Source organism: Berghia stephanieae, chromosome 11 (genome assembly GCF_034508935.2).
Source record: "Berghia stephanieae isolate SIO BIC M18660-M18661 chromosome 11, UCSD_Bste_1.3, whole genome shotgun sequence".
Lineage (NCBI taxonomy): Eukaryota > Metazoa > Mollusca > Gastropoda > Nudibranchia > Aeolidiidae > Berghia > Berghia stephanieae.
The window spans coordinates 43,662,112-43,687,111 of record NC_088370.1 but is presented as its reverse complement, the minus strand read 5'-3'; the positions used below and the strand labels follow the sequence as shown (position 1 = coordinate 43,687,111).

Genomic DNA, 25,000 nt, shown 5'->3' with positions numbered 1-25,000 from the left:
CTGCTTACATTTTAAATTCAAAATAACAAATATAATAATACATAACATAGAGATGATTTACAAGGAAAAAAAATATCATCTCTCAAAACAATAACTATACATTTGACTGTTTCCCTCCCAGCCAGGGCCAGGACAAAACCAAGTAATCTCATTCCAAGACAAAGGCACAAAGCAAGTTGGAAAACAGATATAAGGGGATAGAAGACACTGTATGTACCCCCCCCCCCCCCCTTGCCCACTATGGGAGGTCAGGAACCCCATCCAGAAACTTGGGGTTTGTTTCCATTTAGTATGTTAGAGAATGAAGACAATTTCTCATAATGCAAAACCTCAACAATAGGCTTCAATAGTCGTGACGTCACTTCCCTCGTAATGACGCATAGTAACTTGGTAATTAGCTCTAAACTATCGGAATCGTGGCGGACGCCCTTATGAAATATTTCTCCGACGACCATAAAAATGTATCCAGAGGAGAAAAACATTATAAACCTGATCTTGTTTTGACTTTTATACATTCTGATCACATGACGTGAAAAAAATTTCAAGCCAGCATGAGGAATAAAAAATACCGATTTTCTTTGTTTAGAACCAAGCTGAAGGTTGCTGGGTGGATGTGACATCAGACTATTGATTCCTATATGTATTTAATATCAATTTAATTCTAAAGTCACTTTTCGGGGTTCAATTCATCCGGACAGAATACCGTTTCGAGACGAAACGTCACATTACATTTTCCCATCTGTTGTCATCAGACATCGACTCATGTCGTGTTCACTGTTCAATCAACGGGACCTGGTGTCAAATGGTTAGCGAAAATACTCACAACATCCGCTAGTCGGATATAACGTAACAACACACAATGCTAGGTGTCTATAGATAGTTCGAAGATGACGTCACTCTGGTCTTTGTTATTGTTTTTGCCATCCGCGTTTATGAGTAGTTCTCACTAAATTGTATAAATCATACTATAAAAGATCATTGTTACACACAGTTTTGTGTGTTGGCTTCTTAGCCAAGTGCATACTATCTATAAAAACTCACAACATTGCCATCCGGAAGTATAACGGACCAAATCACAAAACTATGTGTAACCTTAAACGTTTATAGTCTGGTTAATATACCTAGATATAAATAAATACATCTCCCTCATCGTGATCCAGAAATGCTCCAATTGCCCGACTGTTGGTTCTAAGGAATTCCACTTCCCTTTCCAACAAGATTTATTGAGGCAAAGAAGCCAATGTTGTTCTGTAGATGGAGCCAAAATCTCCTAATTCAACGACTTTTTTGTAGTCTTAGGCAGGTCTGGGTAATGGCAAGTAGGGGTAGGGCGGGGGGGGGGGGGTTGAGAGGAGATTAGTGATGGAGAGGGGAGGGGGGGTGGGGGGGGGGAGGAGATTAGTGATGGAGAGAGGAGTGGGTGGGGGTGGGAGGAGATTAGTGACGGAGAGAGTAGGGGGGGGGTGGGGGTGGGAGAAGATTAGTGACGGAGAGAGTAGGGGGGGGGGGGTGGGAGGAGATTAGTGATGGAGAGAGGAGGGGGTGGGGGTGGGGTGGGAGGAGATTAGTGATGGAGAGAGGAGGGGTGGGGGGATGGGAGGATATTAGTGATGGAGAGAGGAGGGATGGGGGGGATGGGAGGATATTAGTGATGGAGAGAGGAGGGGGTGGAGGTAGGGGGGGGGTGGGAGGATATCAGTGATGGGGAGAGGAGGGGTGGGGGGATGGGAGGATATTAGTGATGGAGAGAGGAGGGGGTGGGGTGGGAGGAGATTAGTGATGGAGAGAGGAGGGGGTGGGGGTGGAAGTAGTTTAGTGATGGAGAGAGGGGGGTGGGGGTGGGAGGATATTAGTGATAGGGAGAGGAGTCGGGGTGGGAAGGGGCGGGGGGGTTGATAGACTTTTATCGATCTATTGATCTGGAGGTAAACCGTTAATTATACATGACCTAGTGATTGCCGTCGTCCCTGTCGTCCCCAAATGGCTTTTGTCTCTTCCGTCACGAGCCGTTCACATTTCCAGGTCGAAATAATCAGTGTACAAAACAAAACAAAACAAAACAATAACTAAAATCAAGCAAACTACAATATAGGCACATCCGATTTCTAATTTGCACACGAACACGTGACCGATGCCAACCGACTGGTACTGAATTGGGATGATGGGCGAATTGGTAAAAACCGAGCCGCTATGTGGTCTAGTGGTATGACACTCGCTTTCGGATCGGAAGGTCCTGGGTTCGAGCCTCTCTCGGCGCATAACTGAGTCCTTGGAGAAGGCTCTTTACCCACATTTTCTCACCATATTCAGGTGTAAAATTAGTACGTGGCCGTTAACAGCGATAAAAATTGTAATGTAATATCGTCTAACAGTAACAGCCGTCATGTCTCTTCCTAAATATTAAATGTTGCTGTTCGCCAGCGATACACGTAAAGCGCTTTGAGCACATTTAGTGGATATTGCTCTATATAAACGCTCAACGCTCATTTAAAAACCAACGTGTACTTATTTATAGGTCTGCTAACCCAATTCCTTATGGGCTCATTGTTGTCATGGAAATCCCGCCAAAAAGACTCCGAATATTGTCCTTTATACAACAATGTTAAACTAGGCCCATAATTGCCTTCGGATATCAGACCTGCATATATATACACGTTGGTAAAAATTCATTTTAAATAAGAAGTGCCATGACAATCCAAGTCCCAGATTCAGGTTATTGTTGTTGTTCCTTTAGATAAAATACTCACAATATCCGTACACAAAACGGTGTGTAACTTTCAACGTGCTGTATTCTGATTGGTATAATTTAGTGAGAACTAATCACTAACATCCGGTCTAAAATAATGTCAAATAGCCGAGTGACGCCAACTTCGTTCCTACTGTAAGTTCACGAAGGCTACAATCTGCCCCCCCTCCCCCCTTCCATCGTCAATCCCCCACCACCCCTCCCCCCTTCCATCGTCAACCCCCACCCCCTTCCATCGTCAACCCCCCACCACCCCTCCCACCTTCCATCGTCAACCCCACCCCCTTCCATCGTCAACCCCCCACCACCCCCCCCTTCCATCGTCAACCCCCTCCCCCCTCCATCGTCAACCCCCTCCCCCCTCCATCGTCAACCCCCCTCCCCCCTCCATCGTCAACCCCCCCTCCCCCCTTCCATCGTCAACCCCCCCCTCCCCCCTCCATCGTCAACCCCCCTTCCCCCCTCCATCGTCAACCCCCCACCACCCCACCCCCTTCCATCGTCAACCCCCCACCACCCCCCTTCCATCGTCAACCCCCCACCACCCCCCCCTTCCATCGTCAACCCCCCACCCCACCACCCCCCCCATCGTCAACCCCCATCCCCCCTTCCATCGTCAACCCCCCACCACCCCCCTTCCATCGTCAACCCCCCACCACCCCCCCCTTCCATCGTCAACCCCCCACCACCCCACCCCCTTCCATCGTCAACCCCACCACCCACCCCCTTCCATCGTCAACCCCCACCACCCACCCCCTTCCATCGTCAACCCCCCACCACCCCTCCCCCCTTCCATCGTCAACCCCCCACCACCCTCCCCCCTTCCATCGTCAACCCCCCACCACCCCACCCCCTTCCATCGTCAACCCCCACCACCCCACCCCCTTCCATCGTCAACCCCCCATCACCCCACCCCCTTCCATCGTCAACCCCCCACCACCCCACCCCCTTCCATCGTCAACCCCCACCACCCCACCCCCTTCCATCGTCAACCCCACCACCCCCCACCCTTCCATCGTCAATCCCCCACCACCCCTCCCCCCTTCCATCGTCAACCCCCCACCACCCCTCCCCCCTTCCATCGTCAACCCCCCACCACCCTCCCCCTTCCATCGTCAACCCCCCACCACCCCCCCCCTCCCCCCCCCCCCCTTCCATCGTCAACCCCCCACCACCATCTATCATGGTTCAAAGCGTTTAGTATCGATCTATCGATTCGTGTGTGTGTATGTGTGCGTGTGTGCGTGCGTGTGTGTACGTGTATATATGTATGTATGTGTGCATGGGTGTGTGTGTGAGAGTGTGTGTGAAAACCAGCATTCAATTATCTCTCCAGCCCGTCGTCCATGAGTGTCGAAATCCTCACCTGGCCAGCACACCCTGGGGTGTCTGTTGTGTTTGAAATGTGTCAGAAGGTGTCACTGGCCATTTACACGTGAACGTTGTCAATTATGGGACCGATGCTGGGTGTTTGAGGAAAATACTCACTCACAACATCTGACAGATGAAACATACCATCGCACAAGACTATGTGTAATCTTAAACGTTTTTAGTCTTATTGATATATTTTCAAAAGTGAGAACTAATAACCTATCTGTAAGTCTAAAACGATAACCAATAACCGAGTGACGTCAACTGCATTCTTTCTCTTCGATTTGGCCGGGTGGATTCTTTTGTTTTAATGTGGACAATTTAATTTATTTCCTACGTGCTGGAGTCATTCATATAGATGGAATGAAGTTGACATAACTCGTGTTTTTGTTATTGGTTTTTGCCATCCACGTTTATGTGTAACCTTAAACGTTTATTGTCTGTTTTGTGAGAATTACTCATAAAAATGGCTGGCAAAAAAATAATAACAAAGAGCTGAGTGACGTCAAGTTTGTTAGAACGAAGTTGACGTCACTCAGGTCTTTTAAACTATTTTTTTCCATCCATGTTTATGAGTAATTCTCACTAAACTGTGTTAACCAGACTATAAAAGTTCAAGGTTACACAGAGTTTTGTGTGTTGGTCCGTTATACTTCCGGATGGAAATGTTGTGAGCTATTATACCAAGTGCATACTATCTATATTGAATACGTGAATTGTGGCATATGTTACCCATTCGATAACAACGGTGATACACAGGGTAATCGAATTGCTGCAAACGGATTTTAACACAAGAAGACCCGTAAATGTGAAATGTTAGTTTTTGTCACGTGATTAATTAATATATAATTCTATTCTATTATTCAAAAAGAAACAGAAATAACAACAACAAACCTGATGTCAAATCAAAGACGTCATTCGTGGGCAGGATTTTGTGATCAACGTTTTCCGTTATGTTGAAATGGTGAATTGTGCACGACAAGCAGTTGGAATCGGCCCTAAAGTGGATTAGTTCTCAACGATGATGCTGTAACAATATCCGGTGTTAACAATAAAATACATTATACAATTCCTGTCTAGAGGATAACAGAAACATCATTCGTTAGAGTAGCGAAGAGACTGACCATTCACCAAGTAATGTAAGTATGAATATTAGATATTATCTGTGTGTGAGGCATTCTTCTTCTTCATCTTCTTCTTCTTCTTCTTCTTCTTCTTCTTCTTCTTCTTCATCTTCTTCTTCTTCTTCTTCTTCTTCTTCTTCTTCTTCTTCTTCTTCTTCTTCTTCTTCTTCTTCTTCTTCTTCATTCTTCTTCTTCTTCTTCTTCTTCTTCTTCTTCTTCTTCTTCTTCTTCTTTCTTCTTCTTCTTCTTCTTCTTCTTCTTCTTTTCTTCTTCTTCTTCTTCTTCTCTTCTTCATTCTTCTTCTTCTTCTTCTTCTTCTTCTTCTTCTTCTTCTTCTTCTTCTTCTTCATATTCTTCTTTCATCATCATCATCATCATCATCATCATCATCATCATCATCATCATCATCATCATCATCATCATCATCATCATCATCATCACCACCATCGCCATCATCATCATCATCATCATCATCATCATCATCATCATCATCATCATCATCATCATCATCATCATCATCACCATCGCCATCATCACCATCATCATCATCATCATCATCATCATCATCATCATCATCATCATCATCACCATCATCATCATCATCATCATCATCATCATCATCATCATCATCATCATCATCATCATCACCACCACCACCATCATCATCATCATCATCCTCCTCCTCATCATCATCATCATCATCATCATCATCATCATCATCATCATCATCATCATCATCATCACCATCGCCATCATCACTATAAACCATAACACCATTCATAGTCCCATCCCTCCTCCCCGCGTCCTCAAAGCATCACCCCCCCCCCCCCCCTTCTTCCTCCGTTCACAACCCTCATTACCCTCCCCTTGTCTTTCCTCCATCCACCACAAATATCCCTTCCTCTCCCCCCCCCCAAAAAAAAAACAAAACTGTTGTCCATCGTTACGTCATCACATCAACCATAACCCCCCTCCCCCCAACCCCCTTCACCACCCACAGGTCTCCCTCCCCACTACGCCTATGTTACAGACAGGCCGTAGCCTATCGTTACGTCATCATGTCCATCCTTGCCATCACATTCGTCGTCGTCATTTCCCTGCAAGATGAAGGTAGGACTGGCAAACTCAATGAATGATAAATGAATGCATGAATAAATGCATACATGAATAAATTAAAAATAGACGAATCAATGAATGAACGAATATAGTAACTAAAGTAATAAATGAATGAGCAAGTATCACGTGGTCACAAAATAAAGAGGTACTTTTTGTTGTTGTCGAAGCCACAAACATTTCTCCATAGTTTTTATAAAAAACAAATAGAACAAGGTATTGTCTCTGGGAATAAAAAATATCCAAAATAATTGATGGAAAAATACAGGCTAGGTTGTAGTTCTTTAAAAGCTGATCAAATAATAGACTATTCGTCTTTTTGCGTAAAATCTACAAATGATTGTCAAAATGACCTAATATGAGAGATATTGTGAGAGTTATGCGATCAAGGGACGTAACCATAGATTTGTCGATATTTATAATTCTTGGATTATTTCCCTTTCTTCTTCACGTTGCTGTTCCTCTTTCGATATATCATTCACACCATCTACAATTTTGGTTCCTTGGAAGTGTGTATGTATCCAGTCCTTCGGAGAACTAATAATAAATAGGTTACATATTGAATCATTAAGTGGCATAACTGTATTAGTAGCAGGATGTGTCCATCCTCAATACATTACTACTACTACTACTACTACTACTACTACTACTACTACTACTACTACTACTACTATTACTACTACTACTACTACTACTACTACTACTACTACTACTACTACTACTACTACTACTACTACTACTACTACTACTACTACTACTACTACTACTACTACTACTACTACTACTACTACTACTACTACTACTACTACTACTACTACTACTACTACTACTACTACTACTAGTACTACTAGTAGGCATCCTTCCGTCTCGAGAGACGATGGTTTGCGCCCTGTATGACTTTCGTCTCATCAGTCTTGTTGAGAGCAACGACGGGTGTGACTCAGCAGACCAATCCTTGCATGACAATCTCTACCGCAGTTGTTGCACACATAGTTTGACTGTGCGTTTGGTATTTGGATCTGCTGCCTCTCTTTCCTCCTTGCTCTCCTCTCCTTAAACTTCGTCTTTCTCCTCTCCTCACCTCTCTTCACTCCCTCCATCACCGCATATCTCCAGCCGCTGCGGTCGTCAGCAAGCGACTCCCAGGTGTTTGAGTCGATGCCTGTCAATTTCATGTCTCGTTTGCAGACATCATAGAAGCGCAAAGCTGGACGGCCAGTTGGTCGCCGTCCAGAAGCTAGTTCACCGTACATTATGTCTTTGGGTATGCGTCCATTGTCCATCCTGTGTACGTGACCAAGCCATCGCAAACGTCGCTGGCAGAGCATGAGATGCATACTGAGGGAGTTAGCTCTTTCTAGCACTGCATTGTTAGTGAGTCTGTCCTGCCACCTGATGCCGAGAATTCGTCGTAGACAGCGAATGTGGAAGTTTTCCAGGCGGTTCTCCTGTCTGGCATATGTTGTCCAGGATTCACTGCCATACAGTAGGCTACTGAGTACACATGCCTGGTATACTCTGAGTTTGGTGTTCAAAGTGAGTTGGTTGTTGGTCCACACTCTCTTGCTCAGTTGTGCCATGACAGCGGCAACTTTGGCGATGCGCTTGTCTAATTCTGCATCAAGTGAGAGGTTGCTGGTGATGGTTGTGCCCAGGTATGTGAAGTGATCAGTGACTTCTAGCTCCTCGTTGTCAATGTAAATTGCTGGTAAAGAGGGGACATCCTGACACATTACATTTGTTTTCTTGATGCTGATCGTCAGCCCGAATTCCCTGCATGCGTGGGAAAACCTGTCCATCAGCCGCTGAAGGTCTTCCTCGATATGCGCGCATAGAGCTGCATCATCTGCAAATAGCATTTCCCTTATGAGGACTGTGCGGACCTTGGTCTTTGCTCTCAGCCGTGCCAGATTGAACAGCTTCCCATCACTTCTGGTGTGTAAGTGGACTCCTTCTGGGGACTCTTTGAATGCGAACTTCAGCAGTAAGGAGAAAAATATACCAAACAAAGTCGGTGCGAGGCCACAGCCTTGTTTCACGCCGCTGCGCATGCGGAAGGGTTCAGAGGCTCCACCGTCGTAGCTAATGGTGCCCTTCATGTCGTCGTGGAAGGAGGCAATGATGCTAAGCTGCTGAGGAGGACAGCCAATCTTCTTTAGCAGCTGGAAAAGGCCCTTCCTGCTAACAAGGTCAAATGCCTTTGTCAGGTCAATAAATGCAATGTAGAGGGGCATCTGCTGTTCTCTGCATTTCCCCTGAAGTTGACGTACTGAGAAGATCATGTCCACTGTCGACCTCTTGGCTCTGAAGCCACACTGCGACTCTGGGTAGATACGTTCGGCGAGGACTTGCAGTCGAGCGAGGACAACGCACGCAAAGACTTTACCCACAATGCTCAGTAGAGAGATTCCCCTATAGTTATTACAGTCGCTACGGTCTCCCTTGTTTTTGTAGAGGGTGATAATCTTGGCATCACGCATATCCTGGGGTACCTTGCCTTCTCTCCAGCAAAGACACAGGAGTTTATGTAGTGGTTCCAAGAGGGCTGGCTTTCCACATTTGATGATTTCGGGTGGAATGCTGTCGTCACCGGGTGCTCTGCCACAGGCCAGAGCATCGATTGCTTTGCTGAGCTCCTCCATAATTGGTTCTGCGTCTAGTTCTTCCAGTACTGGCAGTTCTTCAATTGCGTCTAACGCTTTTTGGGTGACAGTGTTTTCTCTGGCGTAGAGTTCCAAGTAGCGCTCTAACCATCTACTCATCTGCTTGTCCTTGTCAGTGATGGCTTCCCCTGTCTTGGATTTAATAGGTGCAGTTTTCTTTGTAGATTTGCCTGTCGCCTGTTTGATGCCCTCATACATGGCCCTTATGTTGCCACTTTCAGACGCTTGCTGGATGTTGTCCGACAACTGAAGCCAGTAGTCATTGGCGCAACGTCGTGCTGTTTGCTGTGCTTTGCTGCGTGCAGCTCGCAGCGCCTGCAGGTTCCTCTGACTCGGTTTATGTTTATAGCTGACAAGTGCGCTGCGCTTGGCATCAATGACTGGCTCCATCTCAGTAATTCTGGCTTCAAACCAATCATTGCTCTTGCGCTCCTTTTTGCCGTATGTCAGAACTGCAGTGCTGTAAATGGCGTTTCTAAGAGAGTTCCAGCTGTCCTGTGCATTTTGTTCTGCTTCTCTATGAGCTGTGTTGAGAATCTTCTCAAGTTGCTCGTTGAACTCTATATTCTTTTCCCGGTAAGCTGTCTTGCTGATGTTGATCCTGGGCTGGCCCTTTCTCTTTGAGTGATGAAGTTTCTTTGGTGTCAGTTTCACCCTTGTGGCAACCAAAGAGTGATCAGTGTCGCAATCAGCGCTTTGATAGGACCTGGTGTTACAAATATTGTTAAGAGAATCGCGCTTAGTGATGATCATGTCCAGCTGATGCTAGTGTTTTGACCTTGGATGTCTCCATGACACCTTGTGACATGCCTTGTTCTGAAAATAGGTGTTCGTCACGCATAGTTTGCGATAGCAGCAGAGTTCAAGAAGCCTCTGACCATTTTCATTCTGCTTTCCTATGCCGTGGTGCCCCAAAACGGTTGGCCATGATTCTTTGTCAGCACCAACTCGCGCGTTGAAGTCGCCAAGAAGGTAGATGTGCTCCACTTCTGGGATATTGTTGACAATGGCGTCTAATGACTCATAGAATTGGTCCTTTACTTCAACCGAAGCTTGCAGTGTTGGGGCGTAGACGCAAACAAGGTTCACCGAGCCCTGCATGGATGACAGGCGCAGCTTTAAAATTCTCTCTGTGCCGTCTGTTGGCGGTTCGATCATAGGAAGCAATGTATGGCGTACTGCAAATCCAACACCGTGCTCCCTCACGTCTTCTGTGCCTTTTCCTTGCCAGAAGAATGTAAAGTGTTTCTCCTTCAGGGATCCCCTCTCTGGGAGTCGCGTTTCCTGCAAGGCTGCTATGTCGATGTTCAGTCTGTTAAGTTCACGATCAATTACTGCTGTTTTTCGAGCATCGTCCATGGCCTGAAGGTCATCTGTCAGTCCTGAGCGCATAGTTCTTACATTCCAGCTTGCTAATCGAAGAGCTGGGGACTTCGTTTTCTTTTTCATTTGCTTGCCTGGTACACAGTTTAACGATCCACTTGTCAAGCTTGCAAGCTCTAAGCTCCAGGCACCCTCTGAAGCAGGCAGATCGTGGCGGGTCAACACCTTTCTGGCTGGGGGCTGCCTAGCTTGGGGCGGGCGGTAGCTGACCAGTAGGATTACGATGATCCCTCCCACCGTCGAAGACAACCCGTAGCGTCCAACTCTACGCCAATCGAGCAAGGACTTATCACTCGTAGACTGCTGTCTTCCGTGTTGTTACTCTTCACCGGTGAAGTTGAGACTGGAGTGTCCTCTCCAGGGCGCGGCCTGGGCAGAGTATGTGGAGATCCTGGGCTGCCCAGTAACCAGAACCTCCCTCTCTTCCTCCCTGGTGTGGTCCAAAGGATCGCACAGCGATACGTTTGGCATCAGTTTGGATGCAGATTTCTGTCAGGTTTACTCCTTAGCCTTTCCTCCTCCCGAAGGTATCCACAAGGCAGTGGAGTCATACATCGATGGCTAGGGAGAGTATGAGTTATAGGGGTAGATTAAGAAAAGTAAGGACATACAGAAGACACCACACTACAGAATGAGTGTGAGGTGGGTGGGTGAGGAGCAGAGCGTGTACCACTCACCGGTGGGTTCTGACTCCTGCACCTTAAGAGGAAGGGGTCCCACCTACTCCCTAACCCGGTTATACCGCCGGGGACTCGGTCGCGCCCATAACAAACTCAGTAGAAACAGGGAACACCACGGGAAGGTGCTGTTATGGACACAATAATGCATGAGAGGCCATATGCAATAATCTCTGTCAGACAGGATTACGCGGCGATCAATGCACCTGGAAATGAGAGGTGTTGGGTTCGAAATGCACATCAATTTCCTTTCAGCAAGCGGGACGTCCGGCCCAGACCTTGCAGCTCCCCTGCTACTACCACTACTACTACTATTACTACTACCACTACTACTACTACTACTACTACTACTACTGCTGCTACTACTACTACTACAACTACTACTACTACTACTACTACTACTACTACTACTACTACTACTACTACTACTACTACTTACTACTAATACTACTACTACTACTACTACTACTACTACTTCTACTACTACCACTACTACTACTACTACTACCACTACTACTACTACTACTACTACTACTACTACTACTACTACTCTTCTACTACTACTACTACTACTACTACTACTACTACTACTACTACTACTACTACTACTACTACAACTGCTACTACTACTACTACTACTACTACTACTACTACTACTACTACTACTACTACTACTACTACTGGATATAGATAGTTTGAAGTTGACTCTCTCATGTCTTTGTTATTGTTTTTTGCCATCCATGTTTATGAGTAATTCTCACTAAACTGTATTAACCGGACTATAAACGTTCAAGGTTACACATAGTTTTGTGTGTTGGTCCGTTATACTTCCTGACGGCAACGTTGTGAGCTTCTTAGCCAAGCGCACAATATATATAAGATACAAACACACAAAACTATGTGTAACCGTTTGTAGTGTGATTGATGCACTTTAGTGAGAACTACTTATAAAAAAGGCTGCTTTAAAAAACTATAACAAAGAGCTGTGTGTGATTTTAACTTCGTTTTGTCTATAAATATCACAGGTTACACTTAGTTTTGTGTTGATGTGTCTGATTTGGTTGACGGATGTTGGGCGTATTTTACCTAAACGCTTAGCAGTGTAGTGTGTCATAACCATACAGGTCAGCGTGTTGAAGGAGGTCTGTGCCTATTTACCATTTTTTGTGTTTATTTCCCAAACTGACAACACAGGAATTTTAAACCAACCAATGTGTAAGTTGAATGCGTTTTACGTGGTAGAATTTGTGTGGATAAATATCCATTGGATTTTGTGACATTTGTGTGGATAAATATCCATTGGATTTTGTGACATTTGTGTGGATAAATATCCAGTGGATTTTGTGACATTTGTGTTGATAAATATCCATTGGATTTTGTGACATTGTGACATTTCCACGATCGATTGCATCACGTTTGCCATGTTGTAAAATTGCCATGTTGTAGAATTGCCATGTTGTAGAATTGCCATGTTGTAGAATTGCCATGTTGTAGAATTGCCATGTTGTAGAATTGTCATGTTGTGGAATTGCCATGTTGTGGAATTGCCATGTTGTAGAATTGCCATGTTGTAGAATTGCCATGTTGTAGAATTGCCATGTTGTAGAATTGCCATGTTGTAGAATTGCCATGTTGTAGAATTGCCATGTTGTAGAATTGCCATGTTGTAGAATTGCCATGTTGTAGAATTGTCATGTTGTGGAATTGCCATGTTGTGGAATTGCCATGTTGTAGAATTGCCATGTTGTAGAATTGCCATGTTGTAAAATTGCCATGTTGTAGATTTGCCATGTTGTAAAATTGCCATGTTGTAGAATTGCCATGTTGTAAAATTGCCATGTTGTAGAATTGCCATTTTGTGGAATTGCCATGTTGTAGAATTGCCATGTTGTAGAATTGCCATGTTGTAAAATTGCCATGTTGTGGAATTGCCATGTTGTAGAATTGCCATGTTGTAGAATTGCCATGTTGTAGAATTTCCATGTTGTAGAATTTCCATGTTGTAAAATTGCCATGTTGTAGGTTTAATCAATGAAGAACTCTACTATTGACAATCTGCTTTTAGCCAGAAAGATTGCACCATTCGCCAGTGGGAAATAACGTTCCAACACACACAACTGTGTGCAACCTTAAACATTCATAGTATAATGATTGAAATTCGTGAGAACTACTCATAGAAATGGCTGGCTAGAAACGATAACAAAGAACTGTTTTGATGTCAACTTCGTTGCAGCATCTGGTGAGTTGTCGTTAGTAGAGCTCAAGGGAAACAAGTGATTCCATTGGTTGACCTACTGAATACAACCCACAATTGGATTCAATAGTCTGATGTCACGTCGCCCAGCAACGGCGGCCATCGTGGTTCTAAACAAAGAAAATTTGTACTTTTTATTCTTCATGCTGGCTAGAACTTTTCATATGTCTTGTGATCAGAATGTATAAAAGTTAAAACAAGATCATATTTATAATGTTTTTCTCCTCTGGATACACTTTTATGCTCGTCGGAGAAATATTTCATAAGGGCGTCCGCCATTGTTCCGATAGTTTAGAGCCAGTTACTAAGTTACCATGCGTCATTACGAGGGAAGTGACGACATGACTGTTGAAGCGTATTTGTTTTCTTGTGTGGCCAAAGACTGATGAAGCGTAATGTTTCTTGTGTGGCCAAAGACTGATGAAGCGTATTTGTTTCTTGTGTGGCCAAAGACTGATGAAGCGTATTTGTTTTCTGTGTGGCCAAAGACTGATGAAGCGTATTTGTTTTCTTGTGTGGCCAAAGACTGATGAAGCGTATTTGTTTTCTTGTGTGGCAAAGACTGATGAAGCGTATTTGTTTCTTGTGTGGCCAAAGACTGATGAAGCTATTTGTTTTCTTGTGGCCAAAGACTGATAAGCGTATTTGTTTTCTTGTGTGGCCAAAGACTGATGAAGCGTATTGTATTCTTGTGTGGCCAAAGACTGATGAAGCGTATTGTTTACTTGTGTGGCCAAAGACGTTTGAAGCTATTTGTTCTTGTGTGGCCAAAGACGATGAAGCGTATTGTTTTCTGTAGTGCAATGACTGTTGAAGCGTATTTGTTTTCTTGTGTGGCCAAAGACTGATGAAGCGTAATGTGTGCAAAATCAAAACCGATGGCAAACACAGAAAGTAATAATGGCGTCGTTCCGATTCGTCAATGACAACCGGCTCAGCAAATTGTTTTTGAGATTAGAAAAATCACACCACATATTAAAATGAAACTCATCTGAGATAGTAATATTTATTGGACATTGCAACCAATTGAAAGTCTATAATGACTAAAAGATTAAGTAATATAATCCTCCCATTGAAAGTCTATAATGACTAAAAGATTAAGTAATATAATAAAAGTGACGTGACACTATAGAAGTCCTCCCATTCAAAGTCTATAATGACTAAAAGATTAAGTAATATAATAAAAGTCACGTGACACTATGGAATTCCTCCCATTAAAAGTCTATAATGACTAAAAGATTAAGTAATATAATAAAAGTGACGTGACACTATGGAAGTCCTCCCATTCAAAGTCTATAATGACTAAAATATTAAGTAATATAATAAAAGTCACGTGACACTATAGAAGTCCTCCCATTCAAAGTCTTTAATGACTAAAAGATTAAGTAATATCATAAAAGTGACGTGACACTATAGAAGTCCTCCCATTCAAAGTCTATAATGACTAAAAGATTAAGTAATATCATAAAAGTGACGTGACACTATAGAAGTCCTCCCATTCAAAGTCTATAATGACTAAAAGATTAAGTAATATAATAAAAGTCACGTGACACTATAGAAGTCGAGCCTTTCAACTATCGGGATCATTTCCCCCTGAGCTCTACTAACGACCTCACACCAAACGATGCACTAATCTATAAATGAGGTTATTAATGCTATGCATTTTGTTAAAATACTCACAACACCCGCCAGTATAATTAAAATAGTTTATAGTCTGAATATTACAATCTAGTGATAACTACTACAAAAGATGGCTGGCTAAAAACAATAAAAAGAGCTGAATAACGTCAACTTTGTTCCATCTATAAGATATGGGTTGTCTGATGGTGTGCCATTCTATAGACACGAAGAAGTAGATGGAGAAGATGAAGGAGAATGAAAAGATGAAAGAGAAGGAGAAGGAGAAGATGAAAGAGAAAGGAGAATGAAAAGATGAAAGAGAAAGGAGGAGAAAAAGATGAAAGAGAAAGGAGAAGGAGAAGAGAAAGGAGAAGATGAAAGAGAAAGGAGGAGAAGATGAAAAAGAAAGGAGAAGGAGAAGACGAAAGAGAAAGGAGAAGGAGGAGAAGAAGAGAAAGGAGGAGAAGAGAAAGACGAAGGATAAGCTTTGAAATGTAACCAGTTTCTTCCTTTATCCCAGAGACCCAAAATGTGTCCCAACTCTACAGTCAGGATGAATTGCCAAGGGCTAGAGGAGGCAGTCGACCCCAGAGGAACATTGGGGTGAAAGGTTACAATGGTAGCGGCCATGATGGATTGGATCATTCACACGGTACTCATTGTGTAAGTCTATCTATAGAGCTTTCTATGTGTAAGTCTATTTATAGCGCTTTCTATGTGTAAATCTATTTATAGCCCTTTCTATGTGTAAGTCTATTTATATCGCTTTCTATGTGTAAGTCTATTTATAGCCCTTTCTATGTGTAAGTCTATTTATATCGCTTTCTATGTGTAAGTCTATTTATATCGCTTTCTATGTGTAAGTCTATTTATAGCGCTTTCTATGTGTAAGTCTATTTATAGCCCTTTCTATGTGTAAGTCTATTTATATCGCTTTCTATGTGTAAGTCTATTTATAGCCCTTTCTATGTGTAAGTCTATTTATATCGCTTTCTATGTGTAAGTCTATTTATATCGCTTTCTATGTGTAAGTCTATTTATAGCGCTTTCTATGTGTAAGTATATTTATAGCGCTTTCTATCTCTTTATATCTCCCTTTATCTCTCTCTATGTTCACCCCTCACCATATACACACACTCTCTCTCTTTCTCTCTCCATATCAATTATTTAAATGAGCCTCATCTTGGCCAAAACTCTCAAACCTGGGACTTCGCGAAGTCTTTTTACCAAGATGAGGTTCATTTAAATCGACCGATTATTTGAAGGACGAGTTCTTTGGCCAACATTTTAAATCCACGCTTGCTTGTTCCAGACTACGACAGTTATTGTCGTTTTGTATGTTGGTTTGTTATATCCGGCTGTCGAACATTGTGCAGCTATGTGATCTAGTGGTATGACACTCGCTTTCGGATCGGAGGATCCTGGGTTCGAGCCTCGTTCGGCGAATACTCGAGTCCTTGGAAAAGACTCTTTACTTACATTATCTCACCGCACTCATGTGTAAAATGAGTAACCGGCAGTTAACAGCGTTGTCTCTGTCCGAAAAAAAATGTATTATCGCCTAACAGGCGTCAAGTCTCTGTTGAACTGGGACCCATTGTAAAGCGCTTGAGCACGTTTAGTGGATTTTGCGCTCTATAAATGCTCTAATTTTTAAAATTGGTTTATACAACATTCATGATTTTGATATTCCTTTGGTAATACTGTTGGGAGGTGGGTGTTTGTATGTGGGGGGGGGGGGTGGGGGGGGGGGGGGGGTGTCATTGTTTCTATCATCTTATATCACTATTTGTAACCAAACGACACCATCCTATCCATCAGATTTTTTGTGTCGTTTTGATCCTCCTCGATCCCGGAGCCCTGAGATCCAGAAATCAACTCCTTCTTCGAGTCGGCTACTTTTTAAAAAAGGCTCGAAAACATTTTCTGACAGGGCATTTTCTCATGCCGCCCCAACTGTGTGGAATTCACTGCCATTAGATGCTAGATGTAGAATATTTTCTTCTCAATTGAAATTCAAAAAGTGCCTTAAAACACACCTGATAAATTCTTCTTTGTCTTAATAATGTTATGAATGGAACTGTGTGTATAGAAAAAGTCCATAATATCTGAGAAGTGTAATTGTTGTATGTAGCATGTATGATTTCCACTCCTGTCAATGTGTGTCTGGATATGGGGCAACGCGAGATTGGCGCTATATAAATATATTTATATATTATTATTATTATTATTATTATTATTATTATTATTATTATTATTATTATTATTATTATTATTATTATTATTATTATTATTATTATTGTTATTACCATTATTATATTATTATTATTATTATTATTATTATTATTATTATTATTATTATTATTATTATTATTATTATTATTATTATTATTATTATATTATTATTATTATTGATTTATTATTAACATCCACCCAATTCCACCTTGCATCCATCCCAGCCTGCCAAAGGTCAACCCACGCAGGTCATCCTACTGACCTATGGCCGGAGTGGGTCAAGCTTGACCGCGGACATCCTAGAGAAACACGAGGACGTTTTCTACCATTACGAGCCGTTACACAATCTGGCCAAGAGTTTTACAGACGTCCAGAGGGAATACAATACACGATATCAGAAACGGTCAGTTCTCCTCAAGGGTTAAATAGACTGTTGTCCAACGTGCACTTATTTGTAGGTCTGATAAATGTGAGTAAAGTGCCTTCTCCAAGGACTCAACTATGCGCCGAGCGAGGCTCGAACCTAGGACCTTCCGATCTGAAAGCGAGTGACATCCCACTAGACCACATAGCCGCTGTTGTCACCTTGGTGAGCACTCCGTGTGTATCACATTTGTATCATTATCTGATTAAAAAGATAGACAGATAAAAATAGATAGATAGATAGAGGTGTATTCAGATAGATAGATAGATCGATAGATAGATAGATAGAGGTGTATTCAGATAGATAGATAGATCGATAGATAGATAGATAGAGGTGTATTCAGATAGATAGATAAATAGATCGATAGATAGATAGATAGAGGTGTATTCAGATATTGAATCGTGTTTAATACAAATATGGTACGAAAAGTGCTCGACATATAGTAATGGAGCGGATTATTATTTAAAATATTTACCACAATGTTTGGGGCAGTCTACATCAATGTTTCAGGCTTAATTTGCCATCTTCAGTACTGAGTTGTTTTGTTGACTGTTGTTGTTTCTTGAAGTGGTTCCGGTTTGAAGTTAATTAAGAGGAATTTGCGCCGATGGGGACACTTTCCGTAGATCTCACTTTTCATGTTGAGTGTGGCTTCATGAGGTTGTTTGATTATAGTATATTTTTCTTCCAGGCATAAGCTACATTGTTTTGATGTTGGTGTGTATCCTGTTGCTTTAGATAAAATTTTCCATGAAATGTTGTGGTCTATTTTGTTGTCTTTTAATTTCCAAATATGTTCGCTGAGTTTTGTGGATGTTTTTTTGTTAGTGTTTCTAAATGTTGAGGTGTGGAGGTTGTATCTTGTTTTGAAATTATTTTCTGTTAGTCCTACATATTTTTCTTGCTTGTTTGTTTTAGTTTCTGTGACTGTGGCTTGGTAAATTAAACTTGATTCTAAGCATTGTTTGTTTAGCGGGCAATGTTCTTTATTTCTGCAGTTGCATTTTCTAGTGGGTGGGTTTTGCTCTTGTCGGTGGTTTATTAATATTTTTTTGTTGTGGCTTGAAATTATTTGTTCTATGTTGCGCATACACGAGTAACTTATTTTTATGGTATTCCTGTTGATAATTTATGTAGCTTGTGGTTTTTTGGAAAGTGTGTATCAATTAACTTCAGGAACTGCTGTCCTATGTTTGTGCTGACGTTTATGTCGAAAGGTGGGTTGAACCAAGTTATGTGTCGTTTTCTTGTTTTACGTTCTTCACTTGTGTGTTGGGGTTTACATGAGAGGGAGGCGTCTGTGTATAAAAATGGTGTGTTGTATCCACTTTTTGTGAGTGCTTCTTTGTAGGGGGTGGCTGCGACGTTAAATATCTCTCTGTTTTCCGAAAGTTTGCTCACCCTCAGTGCTATGTTTTTTGGTATGTTTTCAATGACGGGACGGGGGTGGTTGCTGTTTTTATTAATGTAGCTAATGGTGTTGTTTGGTTTTCTGAACGGTTGGAATGAATTGGATTTTATGTCGAATGTGATGTCGAGGAAGTCAACTGTTTTTTTGTTTGCTTCTATCGTGATTTTCAAATTGTTGTTTTGGAATATTTTACAGATTTGTTTTTTGATGTTTTCGTTCGCTCTTGGTCGTCTGTTGGTTATAGCGAGTCCGTCATCTCTATAGAGGCCGATGTATGTGTGTGTATGTTGTAGTTGTGACAGGATGTAGAGTCCGACCAGTTCGCATGTTTCAGCACCGTCGAACGAACCCATTGTTACGTCGAAATCATTGTGTCGCTTTGTCCACGGTGTGTTGTCGTAGTATAGTGTGCTGTGCTTGGTGTGTTTGATGATGTGTTTTTCCTCTTCTGTGATGTTGGTGTATTTGCTGCGAATTCCAATGCTTTGTTTAGTAAGTCTGGAGTGATGGAGGGGTAAAAATCGCAAATGTCGAAAGAGATGAAGGTGCAGTTTTCTTTGTTTTGGATATTTTTGAACCATTCAATGACTTCATCGGTGTTTTTCCACTGGTTGAATTTAGTTGCTTCTTTGCCCGCTAAACAAACAATACTTAGAATCAAGTTTAATTTACCAAGCCACAGTCACAGAAACTAAAACAAACAAGCAAGAAAAATATGTAGGACTAACAGAAAATAATTTCAAAACAAGATACAACCTCCACACCTCAACATTTAGAAACACTAACAAAAAAACATCCACAAAACTCAGCGAACATATTTGGAAATTAAAAGACAACAAAATAGACCACAACATTTCATGGAAAATTTTATCTAAAGCAACAGGATACACACCAACATCAAAACAATGTAGCTTATGCCTGGAAGAAAAATATACTATAATCAAACAACCTCATGAAGCCACACTCAACATGAAAAGTGAGATCTACGGAAAGTGTCCCCATCGGCGCAAATTCCTCTTAATTAACTTCAAACCGGAACCACTTCAAGAAACAACAACAGTCAACAAAACAACTCAGTCCTGAAGATGGCAAATTAAGCCTGAAACATTGATGTAGACTGCCCCAAACATTGTGGTGTATTCAGATAGATAGATAGATCGATAGACAGATATATAGATAAATAGACAGACAGATAGATGTGTATTCAGATAGATAGATAGATCGATTGACAGATACTTAGATAAATAGATAGATAGATAGATGTGTATTCAGATAGATAGATAGATTGATAGACTGACCTGTAAAACAGATATATAGATATTTATATAAAATGAGAGAGAGAGAGAAAGAGAGAGAGAGAGAGAGAGAAGGGAGAGAGAGACAGAGAGAGGGAGAGAGAAGTGAGAGATAGACAGAGAGGGAGAGAGGCACAGAGAGAGACAGAGAGAGGGAGAGAGACAGAGAGAGGGAGAGATAGACAGAGAGAATCAGAGAGAGGGAGACAGAGACAGAGAGAGGCAGGGAGAGATTGACAGAGAGAATGAGAGAGGGAGAGAGAGAGAGGGAGGGAGAGGCAGAGGCAGAGACACAGAGAGAGAATGAGAGGGAGAGAGAGAAGTATAACCAACCATTTAATCTCTCTCCCCCCCCCCCCCGCCCAGCCTCTACCTGACGGCCATTTCAGACTACAACAAAGAAACAGAGAGAGTCTGCGAGTTGTTGCTCACCTGTAACTTCACCCACCTGCCGCCACCTGCATACTGGAACCTTCACCTGATCCAATCCAAGAACACTCGACCAATCCACACCTGTATCAAAAGGTAAGTTAGAGAAATATCAAATTTGGTGTTTTAAATAATCCATGGTATTTCAATTGATTGCCAGTAGTGAGGAGAAGAGTTTAAATGTTTGAAATTGACAAAATGATATGGAATTTTTAAAAAGTAAAATCAAATTTTGCATGACTCACCCAGCTCAAGACCACTGCCCAGGTTCTATTGCGTTTTTTGGTGTTGATGTCAACAAATCTGTACAAATAAGAGTTTGCATATCTTTATTCAATCCTCTTCACCCAACATCCAACCGCCACCCCCTCCTTAAACCAATCCTACACTACCTACCCTCCCCCCCCCTTCAACCAGTCCACCCCTTTCAGCTCCCCCCCCCTAAACCTCCCGCGGCCCATTTCACCCAATCGCCCCCCACCCCACCCAGCGGCCCATTTCACCCAATTCCCCCCACCTCACCCCGCGGCCCATTTAACCAAATCCCCCCCCCCAACCCCCACCCCGCGGCCCATTTCACCCAATTCCCCCCCCCCACCCGCGGCCAATTTCACCCAATCGCCCCCCCCCCCCACCCGCGGCCCATTTCACCCAATCGCCCCCCCCCACCCGCGGCCAATTTCACCCAATTCCACCACCCACCCCGCGGCTAATTTCACCCAATTCTCTCCCCCACCCCGCGGCCCATTTCACCCAATTCCCCCCCCCACCCCGCGGCCAATTTCACCCAATTCCCCCCCCCCCCACCCCGCGGCTATTTCATCCAATCCCCCCCCACCCCGCGGCCCATTTCACCCAATTCCCCCCCCCACCCCGCGGCCAATTTCACCCAATTCCCACCCCCCCCCACCCCGCGGTCTATTTCATCCAATTACTGATGTTCTATGACAAAACACTTTCTGCATTTCCAACAAAAACAACAAAAAGCAAAAACCTAAAAAAAGCAAAAATATAAAAAAATTAACAAAACTAAAAAACAAGAAAAGACAGGTTTACCTCCAACATAAATTGGTTAGAATGTCAGTGAGTTTGTCTAGAGATGTCAAATCAGAGAATTAGTTGATGTCGTTTTACAGACTCTTTGAAGTCCAACGTTGAATCAATGTGACAAGGTAGGGGCAGGGGTCGCGATAGCTCACTTGGTAGAGGACGTATCAATTTGAACATTGATCAAACATTGATTTTAGTATACTTGATTTTAACGAGTTCTTTCTCTGTATTTCAAAGCACACTTGATGATGAATTTGGGTATGTAAACTGTTTCATCTTTTGTTTCCTTTGGTATATAAATTGTTTTATTTTTTGTTTCCTTGGTTATTAAACTGTTTCATTTTTTGTTTCCTTGGGCATGTTAACTGTTTCAATTTTTGTTTCCTTTGATATATAAATTGTTTCATTTTTTGTTTCCTTGGGTATGTAAACTTTCATTTTTTGTTTCCTTGGCCATGTAAACTGTTTCATTTTTTTCCCTTTAAATACTGTAATATCATAGGACTTAATCAATTAACGTTTCATTTCAATTGTGGCCCGAGGCAGACATAAGGTATTAATATTAGAAATATTTCATAACCATTACGTCTGTGACAAATGTTTCATTTTTTGACATCCCTTTTTTGTAAAGATTCGAGGTGTGGTAAGGTAGTGATATCGGGCCTGAATGAAAGATTGCATATCGGCACTGTACGACGTATACATATATGCAAGTCTGACATCCGAACGCAATTATGGGCCAAGTTTAACATTGTTGTAATGGCCAAATTTTGCGTCATATTTTGAGATTTCCATTCCAATCTCGAGCCCCTAATGGATTGGCACCTGAATATTTGCAGGAACTGATTACAAAATTTGAACCCACTCGAAATTTAAGATCATCTCAGTCCCAACTTCTAAAGGTTATCCCCTCAAAATCCGCTTTCGGTAAAAAAGCCTTTTTATCCATAGCTACAAGCCTATGGAACGCACTCGGTCCTCGGAGAAAGTCCTGTGGAAATTTATCATCTTTCAGGAAATGTCTGAAGACTGAGTTGTTCCGTGAGGCTTATTTTTTCATGAAATAGATATGTTGCTTGGATTCTGTTTTTGTATTCATGTTTATTGTGTAGTGTCGTGATAAAAAAAACAAAACATTTTTATTATGTAAAGCGCCGCAGAGCACGATTAACCTGGATGTTTAGGCGCTATATAAATTCATTATTGACTATAGGGAATGAGATAAGCGGAAGAGTAGCGTCCCTTGATTGGACGTCACCCATAGTCTGTGACGTCACCGGCGGAAAAGTTATTAGAGAGAGAACGTCGTGTTGGTTGTGTCGCTTCCGCGAGGACGAGAGACGCATGCGCACAACCAACATGACGTTCTCTCTCTAATAACTTTTCCGTCGGTGACGTCACAGACTATGGGTGACGTCCAATCAAGGGAAGCTACTCTTCCGCTAATCTCATTCCCTATTACTATTTACTATTTACTATAATACATTGGTATCAGACCTTCAAAAACGTGACTGTTGGAACTCTGCCAACGAGATCTACTTTATATTTTAGTGAACTTTTGGGTCTCAGGATGCAGACGACAAACTCTATAGGCTACAGATATAACAAAATGGACGTCATTCTGCTTTTGTTACTATTTTTAGACAGCCATTTTGATAAATAGTTCTCACTAAATTCTATCAATCAGGCTATAGATAAAACGAAGATTACGTCACTCGGGTCTTTTTATTGTTTTTTGCCATCCGCGTTTATGAGTAATTCTCACAAAACTGTATTAACCAAATTATAAACAATCAAGGTTACACACAGTTTTGTGTGTTGGCCAATTATTTTTCCGGATAGCAATGTTGTGAACTTCTTTGCCAAGCGCATACTATCTATAAACGTTTAAGGTTACACGTAGTTTTATGTGTTGGTACATTATATATATATATATATATATATATATATATATATATATATATATATGTGTGTGTGTGTGTGTGTGTGTGTGTGTGTGCGGCTATGGGGTCTAGTGGTATGACACTCGCTTTCGGATCGGAAGGTCCTGGGTTCGAGCCTCGCGCTCGGCGCATAGTTGAGTCCTTGGAAAAGTCTCTTTACTCACATTCTCTCATCGTACTCAGGTGTAAAATGAGTACCTGCCTGGCCGTTAACAGCGTTGTCTTTGTCCGAAAAATTGTAATATCGCCTAACAGGCGTCATGTCCTGTCCTATATGTTAAATATTGCTCTTGACCAGGGACCCCTTGTAAAGCGCTTTGAGCACATTTAGTGGATATTGCGCAATATAAAGCTCAATTTTAAAATTTGTAAAAATATTCGGCTGGGGGATGCTGTGAGTATTTGATATAAACGAGTAGCACCAACAAGGTGAGTTTTCATTGGATCGTTTACATATCGATGACGAGTAATGATAGAATTATTTCAAAATGTAGATACATGGTCTAGTGGTAAGATACTCGCTTTCGAATCGGAAGGTTCTGGGTTCGAGCCTCGCTCGGCGCATAGTTGAGTCCTTGGAAAAGGCTCTTTACTCACATTCTCTCACCGTACTCAGGTGTAAAATGAGAACCTGGCCGTTAACAACGTTTTCTCTGCTTGAAATTATTAATTTTTTTTTGTATTTTCGGCTAACAGGCGTCATGACCTGTCCTAAATGTTAAATGTTACTGTTCGTCAGGGACACCTTGTAAAGCGCTTTGAGCGCTTTGATTATAGATAATCCATCAAACAAGATGTCTGTTGTCTACAGGAATCACCCATGTTGTCCAAGTGAGCAAGTTTGGGTTTAATAATCTTGCCCAAGGAAAAAACGAAAGTTCCGGAAGCACGGCTCGAACCCAGGACCTTCCGGGTCACAGTGCAATGCCTTAACCACTCGGCCACTTCGCCCCCCCCCCCCATTAAATATATATATATGACTGACAAGTTTCGATGTCGCAACTGTAGGCCCTCCATATTGGGGTCTGTCACGCTCGCCCTTTTTAGATAACTCTATGAATTTAGCCGCCTTTTGATTAACAAATAATTTATAAGAATTTATAGAGACCAAAGTGCACCTATTTACAGGTCTGATAAACGAGCAAGAACTATGAATCAAACGTGTCTCTGATTTACAGGGGCAAGGAGGACCCGTCCAAGGTCCAAGACTGTCTGAGAGTGAATTCAGCCAGATGTACGTTGAAACCGTTCCGGCTCATCAA

General features: G+C 42.2%; 1 protein-coding gene across 5 annotated transcripts in view; it reads left to right on the top strand.

The window, feature by feature from the left end:
- LOC144957217 (carbohydrate sulfotransferase 1-like) overlaps positions 1 to 25,000 on the top strand; it is a 50,204-nt gene that overhangs the window by 20,322 nt on the left and 4,882 nt on the right. For 2 of the 5 annotated variants that reach the window (XM_078888273.1, XM_078888274.1), the window contains exons 2-8: positions 5,029 to 5,256; positions 6,242 to 6,351; positions 15,472 to 15,614; positions 17,411 to 17,589; positions 20,683 to 20,841; positions 22,033 to 22,053; positions 24,917 to 25,000. The exon at positions 24,917 to 25,000 is cut by the window's right edge and continues 16 nt beyond it. In XM_078888273.1, the coding sequence (XP_078744399.1) occupies positions 5,255 to 5,256; positions 6,242 to 6,351; positions 15,472 to 15,614; positions 17,411 to 17,589; positions 20,683 to 20,841; positions 22,033 to 22,053; positions 24,917 to 25,000 (698 nt within the window). In that variant the 5' untranslated portion in view covers positions 5,029 to 5,254. Of the gene's footprint in view, positions 1 to 4,988; positions 5,257 to 6,241; positions 6,352 to 15,471; positions 15,615 to 17,410; positions 17,590 to 20,682; positions 20,842 to 22,032; positions 22,054 to 24,916 lie in introns of all 5 variants that reach the window. The other 3 variants (XM_078888271.1, XM_078888272.1, XM_078888276.1) reach the window with 2 other exon arrangements.